Source organism: Phoca vitulina, unplaced genomic scaffold (genome assembly GCF_004348235.1).
Source record: "Phoca vitulina isolate PV1807 unplaced genomic scaffold, GSC_HSeal_1.0 scaffold2, whole genome shotgun sequence".
In the NCBI taxonomy this organism is placed as follows: domain Eukaryota; kingdom Metazoa; phylum Chordata; class Mammalia; order Carnivora; family Phocidae; genus Phoca; species Phoca vitulina.
Window position 1 is genome coordinate 83,400,170 of NW_022589705.1, and position 25,548 is coordinate 83,425,717.

The 25,548-nt window shown below is 53.7% G+C and overlaps 1 protein-coding gene across 1 annotated transcript in view; it reads left to right on the forward strand.

Moving 5' to 3' along the window:
* Positions 1–25,548, forward strand: part of MYOM3 (myomesin 3) — a 43,086-nt gene that overhangs the window by 12,627 nt on the left and 4,911 nt on the right. Inside the window, exons 10-29 of the mRNA XM_032418059.1 lie at positions 144–285; positions 1,138–1,337; positions 2,090–2,143; positions 2,514–2,641; positions 5,361–5,544; positions 6,999–7,173; positions 10,010–10,131; positions 10,537–10,724; positions 10,984–11,110; positions 12,151–12,329; positions 14,984–15,098; positions 16,114–16,270; positions 16,937–17,046; positions 18,498–18,542; positions 19,032–19,168; positions 21,285–21,429; positions 21,575–21,634; positions 22,021–22,088; positions 23,158–23,268; positions 24,943–25,030. Coding sequence (XP_032273950.1) covers positions 144–285; positions 1,138–1,337; positions 2,090–2,143; positions 2,514–2,641; positions 5,361–5,544; positions 6,999–7,173; positions 10,010–10,131; positions 10,537–10,724; positions 10,984–11,110; positions 12,151–12,329; positions 14,984–15,098; positions 16,114–16,270; positions 16,937–17,046; positions 18,498–18,542; positions 19,032–19,168; positions 21,285–21,429; positions 21,575–21,634; positions 22,021–22,088; positions 23,158–23,268; positions 24,943–25,030 — 2,535 coding nt within the window. The remainder of the gene's footprint in view (positions 1–143; positions 286–1,137; positions 1,338–2,089; positions 2,144–2,513; positions 2,642–5,360; positions 5,545–6,998; positions 7,174–10,009; positions 10,132–10,536; positions 10,725–10,983; positions 11,111–12,150; positions 12,330–14,983; positions 15,099–16,113; positions 16,271–16,936; positions 17,047–18,497; positions 18,543–19,031; positions 19,169–21,284; positions 21,430–21,574; positions 21,635–22,020; positions 22,089–23,157; positions 23,269–24,942; positions 25,031–25,548) is intronic.

Sequence of the window (25,548 nt, forward strand, 5' to 3'; positions counted from 1 at the left end):
TGTTCAGGTCCTGGTCCTCAAGATCACAATTGAGCCCTGGAGGGTTGGGAGGGAGTGGGAGGGGTCAGTGGCCAAATAGACCCCAACTGGAAGAACCTTCTCCTCCCCGCCCTCCCTTCCTCAACCCCCACCCTGGGTCTCAGATGCAGCAGCCGAGAAGCCAGGGGCCCCAGGCTCCCCTCTGAATGTCCGATGCCTGAATGTGAACAGAGACTGCCTCATCCTGACCTGGACCCCACCCAGCGACACCCGGGGCAACCCCATCACTGGCTACTCCATCGAGCGGTGAGTCAGCCTCTCGAGTGGAAGAGCCCCCAGGGGAGAGCTCTGCCTGGTTGTGAGAATAAGAGTGGGGGGCCACAGGAAAGAGGGAGCCCCATGCCTAGCCTCAGACTAGGCATGAGGTAGACCAGGTCATATAATTTAGGGGCAAGAGAAAGGTATGCATGCCTCCAAATCTGTCACCTCTGATACCTGGAATTCCACCCCCGGAGTCAGCCCTCTGGACCCTGGGAGGGGCAAACATTAAGTGCTTAAAAGTGAGCACGAGTGGATATGTCCCTGAGTGACAGACAGAGACAGGACAACACTGACCGGAGGGACGGGGTGGGTGGGGGCCGGGACATCCCACCTCTTGCACAAGCTGCCAGCTCTCAGGCCCTAGCGTGAGGTGACACCTGATCCTGCCACTGAGGGGGCTCACAGCAGGTCCTGGAGCTGCACGCCTAACCTCACTGAGTCCTTGCAATCCTATCCAGGGCAGCAGGGGACTCTTTAGTGCCCCATTCTACAGATGAGGGAACTGAGATACATGGGGTGATGACTTTGCCCAGAGTCACATTGCTCTTCAGTGGTATGGCCAGGAGGTAGACCCCATGTGCCCACTGCCCCATCCAGCTGGCAGCGCGGGCCGGTGTACCACCTGAGGACAGTGGTGCCCGGATGGCCCAGAGAGCCCCAGCTCTGAGGGAGTGGACAGCCCTGGGGTGAAATCCGAGCTCTACCATTCACGAGCTTTTGAGTGGAGAACAGGACTCTAACTGGCAGCCTGGGGTGGAGGACTGGCCTTGGTAGGGGCTCAGACCCGGAAGGCGTGCGTGGGGGGCAGGGGCCGAAGCTGGGGCCTCTCTCCCGCAGGTGCCAGGGCGAGTCTGGGCAGTGGGTGCCCTGCCACGAGGCCCCCAGCGGGACCTGTCGGTGCCCTATCCAAGGCCTCCTCGAAGGCCAGAGCTATCGGTTCCGGGTGCGAGCCGTCAGCAGGGCAGGCAGGAGCCTCCCCTCCAAGGCATCAGAACTGGTTGTCATGGGCGACCCTGATGAAGCCCGGAGAAAGAAAGGTGGGTACAGAGGCCCTGAGGAACATTCTAGGGCATCAGTCAAGGCCCACTGAGGACCGCCTCACGCAGGACACAGGTGGCACAGCCCCCATTCCAAGCCCTATTCCAAGGGGGATTGCGGGAGACACGGCAGAGCCCTCGGGAACTGCTAGTCGGATGAGGGAGACACAGTCTCAGGAGCCCCTAGGCTGTTGCAGGAAGCACGGTGCTGTCCTTAGGAGCCCCTAGCCTGAGGGGGAAGGTACAACTAGTCTGACAGAAGAAACAAATCTGTCCACAGGAGATGCTAATCCGAGGCAGAACCACACTTTCTTCAGATGCCCTTAATCTGAAGGAGGAAAACAGCCCTGCCTCAGGAGCCCCGAGCCTGGGGGGACATGGGGGGCACCGCCCTTTCAGCCTTGAGGGGTCAGCCTGACTTGGGTTTGCCTCCCAGCTCCACCTTGCCCTAGGTATCTGACCCCAGGCACATCACTTCTCCTCTGTCCCCATTTGTCCCAAGAAGACAGAGCATCTCTCGGGGTCTAGAACAGCAGTGTTCCTTCCACTTTGGACCCCGGAGAATATGGTGGCTCAGAGAACACCTGCCTGAGGTCACACAGTGAGGGGCCCAAAGGCCAGGACTGGGAAGAGGGTGAGGAACCAGTACCCAGAGTGGGCAGGTCCTGCCCTGACCCCTCCTGACCCAGCCGTCCCCCCCACACACCCTGCACCCCTACTTCTCCCCCGACATGCTCCATTCTCCACCCTAGAGATCTCCTTTGATCTGGGAAACAAGATCACAGTCAGCACAGATGATTTTGAAGGTACGTGTGAACCTCCTGACACTTTGCCTCAAGATTCCAGCCTCCTTTATGTTTCTGGAAACTTGGGGACACAAAGTGGCAGGGAGGCAGAAGGTGTCTGTGTGCGGGGTATGGGGAGATGAGGGCGGGTGAGGTCCATTTGGAAGCCAGGGTTCTCGGGTGACTGCCGCCCGTCTTACCATGCCCCTTGTGGAGGAGGGAGCATGCTGGGGAAAGTTCTGGAGAAGACCTGGCTTCTGGCCTTGACTCTGCCTGGCCTTGCTGGGTGACCCGAAGCAAGTCCCTGCCCCTCTCTGGGCCCATTTCCCCTTTATGAAATGAGGGGTCTCTGAGGGATCACCCATCTCTGCTCCTCAATGACTGATTCCAGACTTTGTGACCATCCCCTCGCCCCCCACCAACGTCCACGCCAGCGAGATCTGTGATGCCTATGTGGTTCTGAGCTGGGAGGAGCCAAGGCCTCGGGGCAAAGCCCCCCTGACATACACCCTGGAGAAGGTACAGAGACCCCGAGGGCCCCAGCCCCAGGCTAGGCTGAAAAGCAGACATGCGGGCACACAGGACACGTGGGGGCACGGGGGCAGGGGCCAGCGCCAAGAGAGACAGAGACGAGAGAGAGAGAGAGAGAGAGGGAGAGAGGGAGAGAGAGAGGGAGAGAGACACGGCAGGCAGCATCCCTGGGGAAGTCTTCTGAGACTAGAAGAGAATCCGTGCCTGGAAGGGCTGAGAATAGCCCTCCACAGGGGGCAGACCTTTTGAGGTGACCTCAGCCCTGTGAGGCCAGGGCCTGGCGGCAGCTCCTGAAGCTCTTCATGAAAATGCACAGAATTAAGACACACAGACAACAGTGACAACAGTGTGATCCACCATTTCCTGGGTACCTCCCCGCCCCCAGGTCTGGCTGGCATGGGGTCACGCATCGGGTCCAGCACCTCTTCCTGGCCACGGCCACGTTGGGAGGGTACCCACGAGCCAGGGTCACGGGCAGCAGCCGTCACCGGGCATGGGGGGCGGGGGCGGGCAGCCCTGGAGGCAGTTCCCACCCCGATGGGGGGGCAGGTGTCTGGGGATGCGGGCCGCTCCTGCATGCGGGGTGGATTTCACAGCAGGGCGGGGGCAGCTGGCTGGGTGAAAAACAGCGCGGTGTTAAGATCAACTCAAATCCTGACTTCTGCTGTGTAAGCCAGTTTCCCAAGCTCCCTGAGCCTCAGTTTCCTCCCTCAAATGGAGGATGAAATAAGATGCAGCACTGAGCCGGGCCAGCAGCTCTGGGCCTGTAAACGCGTCCCGAGGACACATTCTCGACTCCAGCCCCCCTAAAGGAAGAGGCCAGGTTCACCTTCTCATTACTCGCTGTGCCCAGCACGGGGCCTGGCACATAGTAGGCAGACAGTACAGGGCTAGGGAAAGTTCCAGGGAGGAGTCTCTGCCTCTGGTTGTTCAAACGGGCCTCTCTTTGCACACTCACGGGTGATCCCATTTTCCCCACATAGGAAAGCCATAGATAGTTGAGGATTTGTTTCGTGAGGCTGTAGTGTCATGGTTAAAATGCTGGACTCTGACTGCCTGGGTTCAAATCTTGCCTCTGTTACATACTAGCTGTGTAACCTTGGGCAAGTTATTGAGCCTCTCTGTGCCTCAGTTTCTTCTTCTGTAAAATAGAGATAATAACCGTACACACCTCACAGAGCCACTATGAGGATCAATTAAAGCACCTAAGGACTTAGAATAGACCCTGGCACACGATAGGTGCTCAGCAATGTTCACTGGTTTTTATTGCAATTTTTTTGGCCTACCTGGGTTCCGGGCTCCTAACAGGCAGGTGGGCCTTGGGAGGGGAAAGCACGGGAAGGGCGGGGTCAGCGAGTTCCCCCAGTGCTTCTGGATCTTACCTGGCATACCCAGACTCAGCAGAGGTGGACTCTGGCTGCATCACTCACCTGCATCACCCTCAGCTCTTCACCCTCTATCTGCCCAGAGATGTGGGATTCATGGCTGCCTTTTGAGTCCCTTATGCTGTGGAGAGCGAGCAGGTTTGGGGGCACCCACACCTGAGCTTAAATACCAAATACACCAGTTATTAGATACGTGACTTTCAGCCAAGTGACCCAAACTCCCTGAACACAAGTTTTCTCATTGGTGGGGAAATTTAACACCCACCTTCAGGGTTATTGTGAGAATTCATTCATTTTCTCATTTATTGGTCCCCCAAACATAGACTGAGCACCTCTCACGTGCCAGTGCTGTTCCTGGCCCTGGGGACGTGGCAGCAGATAAAACAGACAAACCCCTGCCTCATGGAGCTGAGCTTTGAGTCAGGGGTGCGGGGACTGACGGTAAAGAAGATAAATCAGGAAAATACTTAGCACATTAGCTAGTGGTAGGCATTAAGGAGAAAGACGAAAAGCAGGGAAGGGGTTTGAAGTGTTGGGGGAAGGAGTGGCTGACATTTTAGTTGGGGGGCTGGGAGTCCTCCCCGGGAAGGTGAGTTTTGAATAAAAGCATAAAGGAAATGAGGAGCCCACCAGAGATTTCTGCGGGGAAGAACATCCCAGGCAAAGGGATGAGCAAGTGCAAAGGCCCAGAGGCAGGAGTTGGGCCTGGTGCCATCAGCAACAGCAGGGAGGCACAGGGCAAAGGGGAAGTGGATGTGGCCAGACAGGTAACAGGGGTCAGGCCACGGAGAAGCTTTGGCTCTGAGGGAGATGTGGTTGTGGGCAGCCAGGGACGTGATCTGACTTGTGTCGTGAAGGGATCCGTCCGACCATCGTTTGGAGAAAAGAGTGATGTAGCTCTGGTAAAAGATGATGGTGGCTTGGCTCAAGGCTATAGCAGGGGCATTAGGGTGGGAGGCCAGGGTTGGATTCTGGATAAATTCTGAAGGTGGAGCCAACTGGATTTGTTGATGGAGCCCTATTTGGGATGGGAGGGACAGAGGGAAGGAGTCCAGGATGGTTTCAAGGCTTTTGGCCTGAGCCACTGGAAGGATAGGTCCCATCAACCGAATGTGGGTGGGTTTGGGGGAAGATCCAGAGTGGAGTTCCGGACATGGCGAATGTGAGATGCTCAGGAGGCATCCAGGTAGAGATGTGGAGGAGGCAGGTGGGTGCAGAGCTCCGTGTTCAGGGGCAGCCCGGGCCGGGGGTCAGAGCACCCGGCCCAGAGCCCCGGCCCAGGCAACCGCTACATCAGTGTGTATTTCTCTCCTTTGTCACAGTCAGTCATAGGGAGCAGCACTTGGGAGGCCATCAGCTCAGAAACTCCCGTGAAATCCCCAAGATTCGCCCTTTTGGATCTGGAGAAAGGGAAGTCATACGTCTTCCAAGTGCGAGCAATAAACCAGTATGGCATGAGCGATCCCTCGGAGCCCAGTGAGCCCATCGCCTTGAGGGGGAAGCCAGGTACCAGTGTGATGCACGAGATGGGGGCCAGGCCAGGCTTGTCGGCATCCAGGGCCGGGGCCCCATCGCTGTGGGGACAAAGCCATGCTCGCTTCCCTGTCCCTGACCCCTTCTTCCCACCATGAAGCTGAAAAGCAACATGATCTCAGGCCTGTCAAGTTTCAGAACACCAGGAATTGTCTCTCTCTGAGTAGGGAGCTCGTGAGAGTATGGGAATTTTTTTCCAGCTCAACAATTCACAGGTTGCAGAATCCAGCTGGTCCAGCGCAGGAGCCGAGTGTGAGCAAGTGGTCCCTCAGTCCTAAAGCTGTCCCACCCCAAGCCCTGGCTCACCAGGCAGGACACCTCTCGGCAGCAGCACAGCGTGGGCCTGGGCGAGTCATGTCCTAGCTGCAAACCTTGGTGTCCTCAGCTGCCAGACGTGTTGTTCTGAAGGCCTGGTTATTGTTCCCACCTCCACCCCTTCCTGAGTCTCCCAGGTGCAGCTCCATCCTGGCCCCCACCTCCCGGGGCCCCTCCCTCTTCTGAGGCCTCTGGATTCTGGGGTTCTTGGAGTTTTGATAAGATCAGATTAGAAGGTTCCCTGCAGCTGTCTTGACTGACTGGCCCTTTAAGGAGCCCAGCTGCAGCACTACTGAGCCCAGAGGAGCCTGATGTACTGCAGGGCCCATTTGGGGGAGAGAGCAAAGTCCTAGATTTGCTCTGTTCCAATAATATAGGAAATACATACATATATATATATACACACACATATATATATGCACACAGATATATGTGTGCATATATATACATATAATACGTATTATAAGTGTGCATGTATTATATAATATGTGTATATATGCACATATACATCTGCATATATATATTTGTGTGTGTGTATATATATTCACAGCAAATATGAATGGGTTGGTGGGCAAGTGATGTTTTCCTTTAATTTTGGCCCAGGTACCATTTAGATTTAGACATGATTCGGGGTCTGGCCAGTGAGCTGTTTATGATCAGATGTGGGCAATCTCAACCACAAGGAAGTTTTAGGACAAAGTTCTAGTACAGTTCAATAAAAGAAAGGAGAGAAAAGGGGGGAGAGGAACGGAGGGAAGGGAGAAAAAAGGAAAAAGCATTTAGTTGTATGAGAAATGTAAAATCATTATACAAAAACGAGAAAACACAAGCAAAAGAGAGCAGTGGCGGAGGGGACAGAGACTAAGGATGAATGAATGGAGGCTGCCATGAGGAAGCAGAGATGTTTGGAGGCGAGAGGGGAGAGGACTTGAGACTAATAGGGCCCAGGAAGGGGACGCCCGAAGCCCCAGGGCAGGCCTGCTACCCGCCCCCCCGCCACCCTGGATTGCAGGGGGGGGCTCCTCCCAGCCTCTCCCCACACCCCTCCCCGCCCCAGTCTGTTAGGCCAGGTCGCTCAGCATCCTCACACAGCCCATGTTTCTGTTTTGTAGGTACTCTCCCTCCTCCAGCTCAAGTCCAAGCGTTCCGAGACACACAGACCTCTGTGTCCCTGACCTGGGAGCCCGTGAAAGACGCCCCAGAACTCCTGGGTTATTACATCTACTCCCGGGAGGCAGGATCATCTGAGTGGCAAACGGTTAACAACAAACCCATCCAAGGCCACAAGTGAGTTGCCCCCCGCCCCCCCCCTTCCTGCAAGGACGGGCCCTAAGGATCCTGGCACCTGCCATTTCACAATGTGCTGCTCGGCCCCGTTCTGAGCTCTTCTCCTGTATTAGGTCAGTTAGTTCTAACTGAATCCTCTGAGTTTAGAACTGTGATTTTTATTATCACCATAGAGATGAAGAAACAGAGGCAGAGAGCACTGAAGTAACTTGCCCAAACTCCCCTAGCTAGTCGTGGAGAAATTGGGACTTGGCCCGGATGACCTTGTCTTCAGCACACACTGGCCGAGGGCATGCTGTCGGCAGAGGTGACGGACTGAGTGTCGTCCGTCCAGGGGCTTGGAGACAGAGGCAGAGGATGCAGCCGCGGAGACCTGCACCCCTCCCTCGCCTGGGGCGCCTGCTCTGACACCCGCCGTCCCCAAGCCCAGGGGGAGCCCCAGAGCCTCCGCTGTCGGCTGGGCTGGTAGGACCAGACTCTCCTCCCTGCTGAGGCTCCCTCCTCACTCACAAGGCCCCGATCCTTGCAGGCACAGTGAACCTCGAGGCTCCTGGGCTCGTGACTTCTGTCAGTTTTGAGGCTCTGTGGGGTCAGGGTGGTGACAGCCCTCCCCTCCTTTCCATCAGACGGCTGGCTGGGCCCTGAGCACAGCCGGCTGGGCTCACCTTGACCATGATCCCCTTGATCATCTGACCCAGAAAAAGGGACAGGACCTTGTACCCCACAAGTCATTGGCGTCTCATGGTCAGCTGTGAGGGGTCACTCATAACTTGTTATTGCTAAAGTTCCCAAGTTGGAGAATCATCCGATTTTTTACAAATGCTGACAGATTTGACCAGGTTGTCTCTAGAAGAACACCTCTCCCCCAGCTTACATTCAGTGTGCTTCCCTGAAGGAGTCACCAGAAGGGAGTGGCACGTCTGGGACACGTATCACACACGCAGTGGGGCGGGGGTGGGGGGTGGGGGTGCGGCAGGCTCCTCTGGAACGTCCAGAGAACTCGCCACATGCGTGCGTGCGGTCGGTGATAACGTGTCATGGCTGGAAAGAGGCAACCACCACTGCCCAGGAGTGCTGCCTATGTGAAGGTATGAAAGGAGCCCAGAGGGGCTGTGGGGGTCCGGTTCCCTGCGGCATCACCAGCCCCGCAGCACCTGGCTCTCACTGGAGCTGCTCAAACAGCGTCTGAATGTCTGAACAGCTGACTAACACAAGGGCAGGCTCTGCGCGGGGGTTCAGGAGGCCTGGGCGGCAGTCCAGACTGCTCCTAGCGGGCTGTGGGCTCTTGGCTTGCCTCTTTCCTTCTGGGGGAGGCCCTCCCCACCTGTAAGACAAAGAAACGGGACAGTGTGATCCATCAGGGCCCCTCCAACCTTCCAACATTCAACTTCATCCTCATCTCCAAAACAGGGGTGAGTAACCGTACCTTCCTCAGAGGGTGTGGTGACAAGGGCCCGAGTTGACGTAGACGGTAGGGAAAGCCACGCTAGACGTGTGTGCGTGGTTACTATCCCTGCTGGCCTCATCATCTTCTGTTGTCAACAGGGGCTGGTCCAGGGAGCTGCCCCCAGCCTCACCAATTCAGGTCCTCCCTGAGCTTCGTCCCCTTGGGGCTTCATCCCTCGGACTGAGGCACATTCCCCATTCGAGCGCGTGTCCCTGAGCCGGGAACTAGCCGGGAATGTCAACCATCAACACTTGATTTCAGTCCTTGGGGCTCGTTGGGGACACCTGGCTGAGAGAGGCTCCCTGTAGAGCAAGATTTGCTGCAGGACACTGTTGATAAGGGAAAAGAGAGAAAGGGATGTGCAATTTGGGTTTCATCAAGAAGGGACAGGATGAGGACATTTTTCTCTAAACCAGAGCATCTCTGGATGTATGTCTCTGGATGACAGTGCTCTTTGGGGGTCTTGAAAAGGACTCCATGCTTTAAAATCACAGCACTCATAATAACAGCCGCTGTTGTGTTTCAAGGATGAGGCCCAAAGTCCTGGAGATGCACCAGGTGGCACAGGTCTGGGGTTGGCTACCTGGGCCTTCAACGGGTAGCTTTCCCAGCAAAGTTGCAATTTAATGGTGGGCTCTAAAAGAGCCACATCTTTTAAAATCTTTTTTTTCCTCAGTTTTACTGAGAAATAATTGACATACATGACTGTGAGTTCAAGGTGGACAGCATGATGGTCTGATTTACATATATTATGAAATAATGACTGCCATAGGCCTAGTTAACATCTTTCATCTCGTATAGACATGATAAAAAGAAATAGGAGTACCTGGGGGGCTCAGTCGGTTAGGCATCTTTCTTCGGTTCAGGTCATGACCTCGGGGTCCTGAGATCAAGCCCCACATTGGGCTCCCTGCTCGGCAGGAAGTCTGCTTCTCCCTCTCCCTCTGTCCCTCCTCACCCCCGACTTGTGCTCTCTGTCTCTCTCTCTCAAATAGATAAAATCTTTTTTAAAAAAAGAGAGAGAGATGGTTTCTCCTTGTGATGAGGACTTTTAGGATCTACTCTCTTAACAGCTTTCTTGTATATCACACAGTGGTGTTAACTATGATCACCATGGTGTATATTACATCCCTAGTACTGATTTACCTTAGAACTGAAAGTTTCTACCTTTTGACCACCTTCCTCCAACCTTTCAAATCTTAATAACGTCACCCTCCAGGGTGAGGGCATCACTTTGGGGGCAGGAGCAATATCTTTAGGTAAGAACTGGCCCCAAACCTTCAAATCCTATTGCTGGTGGCTACTTATCCCACAAGGTTGTTCTAAAAAGTTCAGTGATGTCTGCAAGCTGTTTGGCCCTCCCTGAAAGCTTGCACATTTCTCTTCCAGGTTCACAGTTCCTGGGCTAAGGACGGGGAAGGAGTATGAGTTTTGTGTCAGATCAGTCAGCGAGGCTGGGGTCGGCGAGAGCTCAGCTGTCACCGAACCCATCAGGGTCAAGCAGGCTCTGGGTAAGTGCAAAGGGCAGGTGCAGCCGCACGTCTCTCGGGGGCAGCTCTGGGCTGGGCAGAAAGCAGGGGCTTATAGACCATATCTTGGAGGGTCCAACCCCAGAGGCCAAGGGAGCGTAAGTCCTCTGAGGGGAGCTAGAGCAGATCCCGACCCCCACCCCTTTCCTTTGGGGAGGAAATGACAATGGCCTGAGGCCATAGGGTGATTGATGTCTGACCAGCTCTGAGGCCCAGGTGCCCTGCAGGTAGCAGAGTCAGGTTTACCAGCAAATGCTGCTGGCTAAGTGAGTACCCCCAGAGCAGGGTGGGCATCCACTGGGGGAGGCTTGTTGGCTCCCTCGGGCCCCCCTGCCCAATCTGGCCACCCCCAGGAAGCAGCAGTCCTCACCTCGTTCCTCCCCACAGCCACGCCATCTGCCCCGTATGATTTCATGCTCCTGAACTGTGGGAAAAATGATATGGTCATTGGGTGGAAGCCCCCCAAGCATCGTGGAGGTGGCAAGATCCTGGGCTACTTCCTGGACCAGCACGACTCAGAGGAGCTGGACTGGCACCCAGTCAACCAGCAGCCCATCCCCACCCGGGTCTGCAAGGTAAGCCTGGAATGGGGCCACTGGCCTGGTGTCCTGGCCAGGGCAGGTGGAGCCCAGAGGTCACTATTGGAGGTCCTAAAGCCAAGAGAGGCCTCAGGTGCCCTGGACTCGATAATCTGGCTAATTTTCAAGTGCACATTCACTTGGGCAATCTCATTTAAGGCCCCCTGGTCTTCCTGCTCTGACCTCTCCCCTGCCACCGTACCTCTTTCCTTTCGGCCCCAGCCCTGGCTTTCACCATCTGTCTCTGCTCTTCAAGGTCAGTAACCTTTGTGAAGGCCACTTCTATGAGTTCCGTGCCCGGGCAGCAAACTGGGCAGGGGTTGGCGAGCTGTCGGCACCCAGCAGCCTGTTTGAGTGCAAAGAGTGGACGATGCCCCAACCAGGTGAGAGGTCTGAAGACACTGAAGTCCAGCACCTGCCCCCGCCCCGCCCCCTCCCCAAATCCAACCAGTGAGATGAGCACCACCAAGCTTTCTGTGCATCCAAGCTTGCTCTGTTGGTCCCAGACCTCAGACCACTGGCCCTTTCCACCAAGAGACCCTGTAATCTCTGACACAGACAGTCTTAACCTTGCTTTAGAGGACCCCTGACCTTGGCCATCAACTGGCTCTGTAACCTCAGCATAAATTACCCCTTAGCTCAACACACCATTTGAGCTCTGATTCTGGCCACAGACCAATGTCAAACCCCAAGGGCACACTGCTAGGGTGACCAACATCCTGCACTCCACTCCCACAACCCTGTGAGCTTTCCCCCATATGAGCCTTCACCTCCTCCCTAGGAAGCAAGGATCATAACCTTCCATCATTCTGTTCAGCTCAGTGCTGGTTTTTTCAAGCGAATGGCAGATAATGAGTATGTGTGATGCCTGAGACAATAATTATAAATAACTGGTATTTATTGGGTACTTAGCATGTACCAACAGATTCCACAGGTTATGCCATTAATGCTCATAACAGCACTAGATTATAAGAACTATTATTATCCCTACTTTGCAGATGAGGAGACAGGAACATAGGGGCCGAATAACTTACCCAGAGTCCCCATAGCCCGAGAAGGTGAAGCTGGGGCATGAACCCCGGGGAGCTGACTCTGAAGGTCATGCCTTAGCCCCTACACTGATCACTGAAAGAACAAAGAGGTTAGAAGGGTTACTGCTGCCTGGGATAGGGAAGGAAAAGATCACGGATGCTTCTGGAAAAAGTGATGATGAGCACATTTTGAAGAGTTAACCCTATTTCAGGCCCAGGCCCAAACCGAGCTTTGTCATGAAGCCAAGGCCTGCCAGGTCCCCACTGTGCCCAGAGCAGGTGCTCCCAGGCCCGGTTGTAACTGGCAGACTGACAAGGGTTGATGCCTGGCCACCCGGCTCGCTGCCCACCTCTCTGGCCGGCCAACTCCGCCTCTCCCCCACCTCCCACAGGCCCCCCATATGATGTGCAAGCGTTCGAGGTACGGGCCACCTCCCTGATGCTGAAGTGGGAGCCCCCGCTGTACACAGGAGCTGGGCCCATCACGGGCTACCGCATCAGTGTCCAAGAGGAAGGCTCTGAACAATGGAAGCCTGTCACCCCAGACCTCATCTCTGGCACCCACCTGAGGGTGAGTCCCTGCCCCTTCACCCCATGTCCCACCCTCAGCCTTCCCTGCCACTGGACATGGCAGGATTACAGAACATCAGGGCCGGAATGACCTCAGAGATCGCTGCCCTCACTTAATGTCAGTAGAGGACCAGAGAAGGGGTAGGGGCACACCCAGGGTCACACAGTAAGCTGATAGTCGGGCTGGCTGTCTTAACCTGCTCCAAGCTGGGCAGACTCCTCCTAAACCCTCACTTATCATCAGCCAGGTATGTCAGCATTGGACATGCATCCCCCTTGAGCACCGAATTCTGCTTCTGGGATTGGATTGTAGGGAAATGATTAAGCAAGTGTGCAAAGATCTAAGGACAAAGATGCTCACGGCAGTATGGTTTATCAAGGCAAAAGTTGGAAATAATTTAAACGTCCATCTATAGGGGGTTTGCTTAAATAAATCAGTGTATCCTTCAAGCGGAATCCTGGACCAGGTAGTATAAGGACTATGGTAGTTTAAGGACAATGGGGTGGACCTACATGTATGTACTGACATGAAAATATATCCATCATATGTGGCTAAGAAAAAAATCAGAATACAAAGTAGGATATTTATGTTAGATAACATACTACATATATATATATATCATACATTAACAAACATCTACACAGATAGATATTTCTTAATTTAAATGAGAAACAAACTCTAAACTCTTCCGATAAATAAGAAATCTAGCAGAATCATTGGTTTTATTCACCTGGGGTGGTGGTTTTAACTTCCACCACCTCACAGAAATTGTCCATGCGGGAAAACAAAGTGTCTATTGCAGCATTCTCAGTGGACACAAATCGATACCTTAGACCATCAGTCAGAGTCCCAGACTTCCAGGTCCCTGGGGCCGCCTCTGCACACCTAGCGCCCAGCCCTGCAGCCAGCCTGGCTCACGAGCCGCCCATGTTTGAGGAACAGGGTGAGGACAGTTCCATGATGTGGATTAGATTTTGTTTTCTGGAGCTCTAGGGAAAGGGGGAATGTCTTCTCCAGCTCACTTTGCTGAGGTGTCTTTCACCAATGAGCAGGAGGGTGAGCAGTTCTCAAGACCACACGTGAGCATCCCATCAGTTAGCACCAAGAGAAAAGAAGGCAAGTTCGAGACGCCCAAAACAATGTGGAAAGAGTAAGATACTAACAAACATGATACACGCCACGTTTCTCATGGCTTATGTGCATTTCAAAGTCTAAACGGATTTTTACAAAATTGTTATTTCTGGCCATCTCTGGTGGGGGGCGGCTGCCAGGGGGGCTGTAACCCTTCCTTTTATATTCTTCTCTATTGCTTTAATATTTTTCCAACAAGTGTGTATGTCTTTTATACTCGGGAAAAAAAAAAAAAAACTTTAATTTCGAGAAAATAACAGCAAGGCCACCTAAAACAGAAGCAGGGAGGACAAGCCTTGGCCAGGGGCATGCTCTGAGACTTGTGGTTTCTGCTCCATGGGGCCAGGCTCCCTGCGGTTGAATCAGCCAGTGCTGGGCAGCCGGCCCGAGAGAGCCCCGAGAGATGGACGGTCCCTCTGCCTCCCCACATAGGTTGGCCCAGGCCAGAACTGGGTGGGCCTCGGTGACTTGGCACCATTTCTGCATTGTGGGTCATTGGCTGGTACTCAGTCATTTACTAAATGCCTTTTGACACCAACTTAGTGCCAGGTCTGGAACCAGGTCCTAGACATAAAGAGCTAAATAAGTCTTGGTCTTTGGGGCAACAGGCAATTACCAGACTGTGCACTATACCATTGAGGGGGGTCCAAAGGGATTCTGGGAGTTCCAAGGAGGAAGGTAAGAGACCCTTCCTGGAATCCTTGGATCTGCCCGAGCTGAGCAGTCCAGGATGAGTTGGTATTGGCTAGGACAAGAAAGAGGGGAGGACATGCCAGGTAGAGGGCTCAGCAAAGACAAAGGCGTGGAGCCGTGAAAGGGGAAACAGATGAGGTGAACGTGGGCACGTGGAGGGGTTCCCCAGAGGGGTATGAGCGCAGAAGGCTAAGGCCAGATTAGGAAGACTTCAGGAACTAAACCTCAAAATCTGAACTTTACCCTGAAGGCCGCTGAAAGATTTAAACCCAATGAGACCGGCATCTTGGAAAAATTGGCAGAAGGAAAGGTAGACTGGGAAGGGCCTAGAGTCAGGGACACCATTTAGGAAACTGTTGGACTAATCCAGGTGAAGAGAAATGAAGCCTCGATCGGGGCCGTGGCTGGGACACGGAGAGGAGAAGCCATGTTTGAGAAATGTTAAGGAAATAAGATATGAACTCGGTGATTAGATGGGTAGGGCTCCAGAAAAAGATGTCAGAGATGGTCCCCAGGCTTCTCTCTGGGGTGATGGTTGGAGAGATGGGGCACAGGAAAGGAGAGTGTCTTCTTGTTGAGAGGCAGGTGATGAGTTGAGCGGGCAGAATTCCAGGGGGCACGGGCGTGGGAGGTAATCCCTGTGCAGGGACCAACTACAAACTGGGACTGGGGAGGGCAGTGCGCTCCTAGCTTGCCCCCCACCCCAGGGCAGCCTGCGCCCCGTGGAGTTCCACGAGAGGGGCTCCCTGCAGTCCACGGCCGGGGCCGGAGGGAGGGCCGGTCTTCGCTGTCCTCATGCTCACTCTCGCCCACCCCTCCACGTCCCCCAGATCTCTGACTTGCAGCCGGGGAAGAGTTACGTGTTCCAGGTTCAGGCCGTGAATTCGGCAGGTCCGGGACAACTGTCCATGCCCACCGACCCCATACTCCTGGAAGACAAGCCAGGTAGGGGCGGGCAGAGGTACCAGCACCACATGGCCGGGCTGCGCCACCAAGGACAGGCAGGGGCCAGAGGAGGGTCAGGAGGAGCACGTGGATCTGTAGCAGGAAGGGACCCCCTCCCGCTGCCCCCTCCACATCATCCAGCTCTGCCTTTCCTTCTTGCCTATTTCTCCCCCCACCCCACTCCCGTTTCTTTCTGTGGGACCCCAAGATATGAGCATTTCTTTCTATCTGATGGGGTCTTCCCTTCTTTCATATGCTGTATTCATAAATTCACACAACGCTTTGTGGATGTTTAAAATAATACCCAACAGCATTCTGGCTACCCCATGAGGCTTTGTCTGTCTTGCAGTCACAACTCCTGAGGTCCCCTCCTACCACACACACCAGGTGCTGAGCTAGATCCTCACAAGGCCCTGGCCCTCCCCACAAGCCCCTGAGTGAGGAATCACTGCCCCCACCTTAGAACTGATTTTGTTGTAGCTCCGAGGTTAAGTGATCTGGTCACACAGCTAGTCCATGATGGAATCACTCGGCTCTGCGAACTGTAAAGCACGTTCTCTTTCCATTCTTTTACTTATTCATTCATTACTTATTATTCTTTTACCAACACATCTTTGGTGATGCCCACATTGCACTGGGGACACAGCAGTGACAAGAAAGCAAGGCCCCTGTTCGAACATAGGGGAGAGGCAGGATGGACAGGAAACAAGGAAATGATGATAAGGTGATGATTTAGGAGGGTAGTAAGTGCTATAAAGTAAATGAGAAGGGTGGTATGGTGCGGTGGGGCTTACTTTAGCCAGAGCAGTCAGGGAGGGCCTCCCTGAGGAGGTATGACATTTGAGTTGAGAAGGAGCTGATCACAAGTCCTTGGAGGCCACAGCAAGGAGACAGGGGGTTATTATTTTATTCAAGCACAATGGGCAGCCATGGGAAGGTTTAGCAGGGAGGTATATGCTCTGGTTTATTACTTCTAAATGTTCCATGCCTCCCTGCCCTTGGATCCTGCCCTCAGATGCCCGAGAGATCAAGGTTGGTGTGGATGAAGAAGGCTTTATCTACTTGGCTTTCGAAGCTCCTGAGGCCCCTGACTCAGCAGAGTTTCAGTGGTCCAAGGACTACAAGGGCCCACCAGACCCCCAGAGGGTCAAGATCGAGGAGAAAGCTAACAAGTAAGTGAGGGGAGAGGGGGCGGCCTAACCATCCACAGGTCCCAAATGTTGGCAGGTGAGCTCATGGGTGAGACCACCTGGCCGGACTCACAGATAACGGACCTGACAGGGGCTGCCTGATCCCTCTCCAAGGATGCTGCCACCACCTTGGGGAGCAATGAGGGGACAGTGCATTTAAGGGCAGAAAGGACAATATTCATTAGCAGTTCTTCTTCTGCAAGGAATGGCATGTGCCTTTGCACGCGTGCTTCCAGGGAGACCTTGGTCTCTAGCCTGGGCGCTTGCAAACGCTGACTTGCTCTTAAAAGTTGTCTGGGCTCAGCATCCTCATCTGTAAAAAGAGGGGTTGGGACCAGATGTCAAATGTCCCCACATCTCCCTCCCCCAGCGCCAGCAGCTCTGGCTTCAGCCCAGTCCAGACGATGACTTGAGCCCTGGGGGGAGAGACTGGGCAGTGCGGCCAATGAGAAGAGAGCCTGGCTAACGGGGCCATTGAAGGGGCCGGGCCAGAGCTGCCCTGGGTAGGGCTCCCCACGGCGGGGCAAGGAGGCAACCACCCCTGCTGCCTCGCGGGGCCAGGGCTGTGGCAGGGGACGGGGCCTCCAGCTCCCAGGCCTCCAGTGCACAGGGCGCCTCCCTGAGTCTCTGCTCTCCTCTGTCTGCCAGGTCCAAGGTCATCCTGAAAGAGCCTGGCCTTGAGGACTTGGGCACCTACTCCGTGGTGGTCACTGATGCTGATGAAGACATCTCGGCCAGCCACACGCTGACGGAGGAAGGTAAAGCCCCCACCCCACTGCCGCCTCCCCAGAGAGACGGGCCCAGAGGGAGTCCCAAACACAAATGTCCCCAGAGGCTGGCAAGAAGAAACAAAAATTAATAAAGCAGCAATTTCCAGAGAAGGAGGCCCATTCAGCCAGCCAGGCAATTAATCAGGATTTATTGAGCACCTGCCCTGTGCCAATGGGGATTCCATCAGTGGGCGCAAGAGTCAAAAATCCCTGCTTGGTGGAGTTCACATCCTTTTTGTCTCTCTTTCCTTTTTCTACGTTCGATAAAAGCAAAGGTGCCAGAATCCTTTCACCTTCTTCTGTAACCCCAGAAATACAACAGTGCAGTGTGAGCATAAATTGCAAATGGCAGCTGGTCTGAGGAATGAAGGTGACAATAGGGAGCAGTGGGGACTGTGGCAAACCAGAGAGTAGATGCCGCGTCTCAAGGGGCATCCATGTTTGATGATTTAAGCAGAACTGGAGCCGGTGTGGATGATGACAAGGCTCACTCTCTGCTGTCTCCAGAGTAACTGAGGGACAGCCCATTGCCTCCCCTGCTGGTTGCTCAGGAAACCCTCTGATTTTGTTAAGAAGCAGAAGCCAGAGAGGCTCAGGTTCCAATTCCAGGTCCACAGTTTCCTGGCTGTTTGATGTTGAGCAAGTCATGTCAGCCCTCTGGACATCAGCTTGCTCATCTGTAAAGGGACATTATAATCCCCCCTGGCTGCCCCAACTGAAACAATGTTATGCACACACAATTCTAGGCACACGAAAGCCATCCACAAACAGGATATGTTTGGGATTTGTTTTATTTTGCTTTTACTTGCCATGAGTCCAGACTCATCATACTAAGGACTCTGGGGCTTATGCGGGAAAATGAAGTATGGGCTCTACCCCTGCCAATTCTTCCATCCACACATATTTATTGAGCACCTACTGTGTGCAGACACTCATGTAGGTCCAGAGCTCAGCTTAGCAGAAGAGACAAATCTACAAACCTAACACACAGAAGCAGTAAGCGAAGAGACAGCACCCCACCGAGCTGCCCTAGTGACTTGTAGACTGAAGTGCTCAGGAGAGGGGCCAGACCCTCCAAGGTGGGACAGCATATTACAGTGGGGGAACACTGGGGCTCCCGGACCAGTGAGCCTGGAGTGGTGGGAGGTGGGCAACAATGCTCGCCCCACAGCGTTGTGTGAGGACTAGTGACGTAACGTGGAGACTGGCACTTGGTGGGCCCTTCTTGGAGGAGGTGACACTTGATCTCAGGGTGGCCCGCAGCAGCCCCCCCCTCCCCCTCGGTGCCCCGGGGCCAAGGCCCACAGTGCTCATCATCACCTCCTGTGTAGCAAGCGACTCCGGGTTGAGGCGGGAGTCTCTTGGGATGGCTCCCGTGGACCCACTGCCCAGGCATTTCATTCTCTTTGGTTTTTTCCCTTTGTTTCTTCCTGTCCCAGAGTTGGACAAGCTGAAGAAGTTGAGCCATGAGATCAGGAACCCAAGTAAGCTGGGCCCACTGGGGTGTCCTGAGCAGAGCTGAACGGGGCGGAGAGCCAGAACCTAGCGGAGGGGCAGAGGACGGGAACATCATGGGGCTGGAGAGTCAGGGGCCCAGGGAGTCAGCAGTCCATGAGAGGGAAAGGGGCGGCCGGCAGGGAGGGGAGGGGGTACAAAGGAAGGCAGAGCAGATGGTTTCGTCTCCTTGTAATCATTATCATTGGCTCTTTAGTAGTTTGGATTTTGGATCATCTAAACCTCTACTTCCCTCTTCTTCTCTTACAAAATAGCTCTTGATCTTCTTGCTTTACTTCTCTTAAATTCAATCCAGTTCATTACAAATCAGTGCAACATGAGTGAGTGGCATGGCCTTCAGACGCTTCAAGCACTTTGCCCGTTAAACGCCCAGGATGTGCTCAAGGTGGGGCTGGTCAGGAATGAGGAGGGGAGAAGGGTGCCCCACTCACCCCTCCTCCGTGTCCTCTGCCTCGCAGCGATCAAGCTGATCTCTGGCTGGAACGTTGACATCCTCGAACAAGGAGACGTGCGGCTGTGGCTGGAGGTAGAAAAGTTATCTCCGGCCGCTGAGCTGCATCTAATCTTCAACGAGAAGGAGATCTTCAGCTCACCGGTAATTGGGGGCTCAGACTGCTTAGGGGAAGTACCCCTGCCCGGGTGTCCGCGGCCCAGCACCGCCCCCTAGTGGACATTTCAGAAACAGCCACATGCTTTGGCTGTCCCAGGGATGCGGTGAGGGTGGGACACCTGGCTTTTAGTTGTGGTGGAGGGCTCAGGGCTAGCTGCCCGCCAATGCAAGGACTCTCCCACAGATAAAGAATGCCCATGCCCCCCCATACACACAACTTTTGAATATCTGACCAGACATTCTTAAGATTAAAAACCTACATTCATGCTCATAATTATCCAAGCCTAGACCCTAATTCTGTAATATAAATACAACGGATTTTTGCACAGTTTGGGGGTTCTTTTAAAGATTTTCTTTTTATTTATTTGAGAGAGAGAGAGAGAGAGCACAACCAGTGGGAAGGGGCAGAGGGAAAGGGAGAAGAAGACTGCCCGCTGAGCAGGGAGCCTGATATGAGGCTTGGTTCCAGGACCCTGAGATCATGACCTGAGCCCAAGGCAGGCGCTCAACTGACTGAGCCACCCAGGTGCCCCTGCACAGTTTTAATATACACCAAATAGAGACTTATTCTACAAGCCACTTTACCTATGCTCTTTCATTCATTTTCCTGTTCTTCTCGTACAAAATAGCTTTTGATCTTCTTGCTTTACTTAATTTCCCTTAAATTCAAACCAGTTCATTATAAATCAGTGCAACATGAGTGAGATTATGTCTGAGGATCTACTATTGAAATACATATGGCTTTTATCTCTTCTTCATATTACAGTGGTGGTATTACATTGCTTTTCTGGGGAAAAAAATCATGTGTGTAGGTTGTATTAGATTGAGCCACGAGTTGCCCATAATCAACTGTTTTTACAAACATGGCAATTTCGATCTCAGGAGAGATTCAATCATGACATCATGTTATTTGCACATTCCATCTCTGGGTGGCAAAGTGGCCATCAGAAGATATATGTTTCAGAGAGGGGCACCAGTTCCAACAGAGGAGAAAGAGCTCAGGGCTAGATGTCAGAAGACTCATACCCACCTCCTGAGGGCTGTGTGCCCTTGGGCAGCTCTCTTCACCTCTCTGTGCCACAGTTTCTGTATCTGTACAATGACAGTTGGTTGTCCCAGAATCAGAAGAAGCAAATGAGAAAACTGATGCGAAAGTTCTGCATAAAGATTAATCATGACCTTGGCACATGGTAGAGGATGTGTGACCAAGTCTGCGCTCTGCAGCGCACAGCATTGGGACTATTGGTTTTCCCTACAGAAAAATAAAACCAGATGGCTCCTCAAATCATACATACAAATAAATCCAGAGGGAATACAATCCTAAATGTGGAAAATAAAACTTTTTTTTTTAAGATTTTATTTATTTATTTGAGAGAGAAAGAATGAGAGAGAGAGAAAGCACATGAGAGGGGGAAGGGTCAGAGGGAGAAGTAGGCTCCTCGCCGAGCAGGGAGCCCGATGCGGGACTTGATCCAGGGACTCCAGGATCATGACCTGAGCCGAAGGCAGTCGCCCAACCAACTGAGCCACCCAGGCGCCCCGGAAAATAAAACTTTTAAAAACTGTTAGAACACGACAAAATGTAAATGAGTGTTAATTCTGGGTAGCAGGGCACCTGGGTATCTCAGTCGTTAAGCGTCTGCCTTTGGCTCCGGTCGTGATCCCAGGGTCCTGGGATGGAGCCCCGCATCGGGAAGCCTGCTTCTCCCTCTCCCACTCCCCCTGCTTGTGTTCCCTCTCTCACTGTATCTCTGTCAAATAAAATCTTTAAAAAAAGAAAAATTCTGGGTCGCAAGTACACAGGCATTTTTTATATTATCCTTTATACTTCTATGGGGATTTGTAGAAAGAAGTAGAAAATGTGGCACCGTAGGGGTTGGGGGCTTATTATTAATTGCAATTAATTCAAGCACCCAAGACTCTTTCTTGTGCCTGCTGGGCCCCATGGGTGTTCCCAGGACCCCCGCCCCGGTCTCCAAAGGCTTCTCACTCCGCACATATCACCCCCCAAGTCCAAGTACGCCCTGATTTGTGCCCCACAGCACAAATCCCCTGGGATAGGAAAAGGGCAAAAAAGATTCTCCGGGTTTATTCTCCCCAGAACCGCAAAATCAATTTTGTCCGAGAGAAGGGCCTGGTGGAAGTGATCATCCAGAACCTGTCGGAGGATGACAAAGGGTCCTACACTGCTCAGCTCCAGGATGGAAAAGCCAAAAACCAGATCACCCTGGCACTGGTGGATGACGGTCAGCCACGCCCAACCCCCACCCCTGCCCCAAGGCCGACCTCAGCTCTCCGCTCTCTGCTCTGGGGCTTTCTGTCCATCCTGCTGCCCCTCTCCGGACCTGCGCTCCTCCCGGCTCAGGCCAGTTCCTCCCTCTGTGTTCACAGATTTTGACAAACTTCTGAGGAAAGCAGAAGCTAAGAGAAGAGACTGGAAGAGAAAACAGGGTAAGAACCGCTGGGGTGAAGTTCAAAAGAGGCCAGTGGTCAGTGCTGGGGACCTGCTGGGGACCTGCTGGATCCCTCAGCCCCGCTGGGTCCCAGAGGGAGGGCCACTGCAATGCAATCCAGTTCTGTCCCCATGCAAGAGTGACACTGAGAATCAATCCAGCCCTGAGAGTGACACCTCCTTACACTTCGCTCCCTAGCACCCAGCTTGCCTCGCCGCAGTCCCTGCCTTGGAGGAGGCCACTCTTGGGGGCCTGTGGTCACTAGCTGCCCACCCCCCCGCCCCGCCGACTGCCCGCCCCCCGCTGGCTGCCCCTCTCGCCACCAGGTGGCGCCCTGGAGGAGCCTGGCGCCCTGATGGTGGGGTGTTTGTTTTGCGCTTCCAGGTCCGTATTTCGAGGAGCCCTTGCAGTGGAAGGTCACGGAGGACTGCCAAGTGCTGCTGACCTGCAAGGCAAATCCCCGCCCCTGCGTCCAGCCCTGCCCCCTGGCCCAGTGCGGGGAATGTGCGGCTCGTCCCCAAGCCTGGGGGCTGTCCTTGCCCACTTCCCCGAATTCCTGTGCTTGGCTGACCCCAAGGAGCAGTAGCCCCAGGGAGACCACATTTAACTGGAAAACAAAACTATCCCCCCACTCCCACCCCGCAAGAGCCCACGGAGCCGAATTAGTGTGGTTTGGATCAGCCTTCAGCCGGATCTCCCTGCTGTTCTGGGAAGGGGTTCTGTGGGGCCTGGGCATCTGGGAGCAGCAAGTGAGGGGTCTATATATTGAGGGGGATTCCCTGATGTTTATTAGTAGTCTTGCCAGACCCTGTGCTCAGTGTTGTGAGATAAGCATGGATCAGAAAACAAGTAGAGAAAGAGCTCTAGACCACACCTAAGAGGTAGAGTCTAGAGCACGGTTTTAACCCAGTCTGTCTGACTGCAAAGCTGGGGCTCCTTCTCAGCACCCGGCAGCCTCTTTAGATGACTGGGGAAGGGCAGGAAGGGCAGGGGAGAGTGCCCTCCCAGAATCATATCCATTCAGCGAACTCAAAGTACCTACTATGCACCAGATACTCTGCATGGCACTGGACATACAAAGATGAAGTGGGGTCTCCTTAGGCCTCTAGGAGCCCAGGGGTCTGAGGCAGGATCCTTGGAAAACAGCATGCCTCCTGCTGTGATCCAGACACGTGCCAGAAATTGGTTAATCATGATTGGGGCATCTGGCGTGCTTCAAGGAAGGCCTCATGGAGGAGGTGACATCTAACTTGCATCTCTAAGGGGCATAGGCACTTACAAGGAAAAATGGAGGAGGGAAGAGATCAAAAGGCGGAGGGCACACCATTACTGAAAATCCAGAATGCAGAACCAGCGGAGGAGATATGGTGTGAGGAATAGCTGAGACCCAGGAAGGAATTAGCTAAGAGTGGGGGTGGGGGAGAGTCAGGTTTGTGGGGGGAAAAAAAAGATCCAATGAGTTGAGTTTTTACTTAAAAAGAGAAAGTGTGAGGGAGACTCTTCATTCCCCACCTCCCTCAGGCGACCAACACCAAGAAGGAAACCCACTTCCAGTGGTTCTTCCAGAAGAGAGAGACACCGGACGGTCAGTACGACCCAGAGACTGGAGTAGGAACTCTGTGCATCGAAGAGGTAAGCGCAGCTCCAGCTTCAGGTCTCACCCCCCCCCCCCCCAGGCAGCACCCAGAGCACTGGGCACGGAGTCCGGAGCAGGGCCAGGACCAGGGTGAAGCAAGTGAGGCACTCGCTTCGAGCACAAAATGTACGGGGGCACTAAAAACTCAGTAATCAAGATAAATAACATTTCATGCAGTATTTTTTAATCAAAATTAATGCAAAAAAATAAAAGCCCATGGAGGGGGAAATAGCAAGATTTTAAATAAAGACAGAAACAGTAATACTGATTTTTCCTTTTGTTTGGATTCCATTTCTGGCCCTGCCACTGTGTGGCCTGGGGCTAGTCACTGTCCTTCTGTGACCTTGGTTTTCATCTGTAGCATGAATGGGTCAGAAGGGAGGCTGTCTCTCAAAGGTTCGTTCCCACCTCAACCAACAGTCTGGGATTCGGGACAGGAAGGCTCTCTCTGTGGGGGGCAGGGCTGGGCAGAGCAAAGCAGAGCTGGAGCTCCCTTCTCCAGCCCACGACCCCCTCCTGGCCTCCAGAGGAGGGTGGCCTGGTTACGATCGAAACACAGGCTTGTTCTCAAACATTCAGTGCTTTTCTGCCCCGCTGCTGGTTTCTGTGGCCTCACGAGGCGCCCAGGAGGACTGGAGCAAATGCAGGTTTGCTGACTGGGAAGGAAATAATGATTTCAGGGTCTTCCCCCAGATCCTGGCCAGGACTTGGCCTTTGTCACCACAGTGCAAGCTCCTCGCACAGAGCTTAGCAGCTACTGAGGCTTATTACAGCAGTCCATCTAACTGGCACAGAATTTTCTGGCTTCTAAAGCGTTACCTCCCTTGATCCTCACAGCAACTACAGCACATAGCCAGGCAAGGATGATGCCACCATTTTACAGATGAGTAAATGGAGGCTCAGAGGGTTTACATACCAAGACACAAGGCTAGAGAGTGGGGTCAGAAGCCACTCCAATCATTCTCCCCCCAGGCTTGGCTGGGACTTTGGAGCCTTCACTGGGGAGAGAGGGGGGGACATAAGAGAGGACTATTGGGGTTCAGCCCTTCGATCCCCAGGTTACGAGCTGTCTCTGCCTTGGATTCTGCGTCAAAACACACTCTGTAGAGATGGTCAGGGTGGGAGGGCCCCTTGGAGGGGACAGGGAAGCAGAGAGTACTTCCCGGGGCCTGAAGGAGATGCTTCAAAAGCACAATCCAAGTTCTTGCTTTGCTGAGTGTTAGTTCAGACTTCATTTGGGGATGATGAGCATGTGCCAGAAAGGAGCCCCTTGTCCTGGGCCGAAGATAACACACTTCCTTCTGGAGAAATGCAGAGGGGTCCCTGGGTCCAGGGAGAATGAAAGCTCAGATGATTCTGCAAGGAGAGTTCCTCATGCTCTACTTGGCACGGCTGCCTGTGAATCCAAATGTGGGGTGTCTGCTTCTGCCCTCAACTCCCCCTCACCCCCACCCCTAGGCCCAGACAAGCCCTGAACTGGGAATCAAAGAGCTCTGGAGCTAGAAGGAGCCTTAGCGATCACCCATTCCAGATGGGTAAACTGAGCCCAGAGAGGAGAAGAGTTTTGCCTGAGATCATGCAGAGAGTTAGGGACAGGCCTAGAGTCCAGGCTGATTTGCACTCCTTCCAGAACCCATTCTGACACCATCATCTCTCATTTTTCCTTCCAGCTGTCCAAAGAGGACAAGGGAATTTATAGAGCAACGGTTTCTGACAATCGAGGGGAGGATGACACCATACTGGACCTCACAGGGGAAGGTAGGAACTGGCGATGTTAGAGATGGGCCAGGAGGACCCAGGGGATCACACAGAATCAAAAGATGTGATATGACCTGTGGGGTAAAATGTATGGGATCCCCATATCACTTGGGGGCAACAGAGAGGCTAAGTGACCTGCCCAGGGCTGCACAGCTGGTCAGTAGTAGGGGCCTGGACTCTGACACCAACACCCATGTTCTCTGCAATATACCAGTGAGCCTAGGCTTCAAGACCCAAAGCCAGAGTTCACTCCTCCACCCCACACCGGGCCCCAGACTCCTCATCAGGCTGGTTGGCCCAGCCTCAAGAAAATTGTCAGGCTGGCCCATTTCCCCTCCATCCATGGTGCTCCCCTGCCCCATCAATCAGTGAGTGCCCCAGACCCCCTCACCCCAAGCCATGGGAGTCATCCTGCAGAGCTCCCTGTGCCCTGAGCTGTTCGTGAGTTCCACCAGCCTTTTCCAGGGACATGCTCACCCCTGGCACGTCCCTGGGAGGGGCCTACATCAGCTGACCGT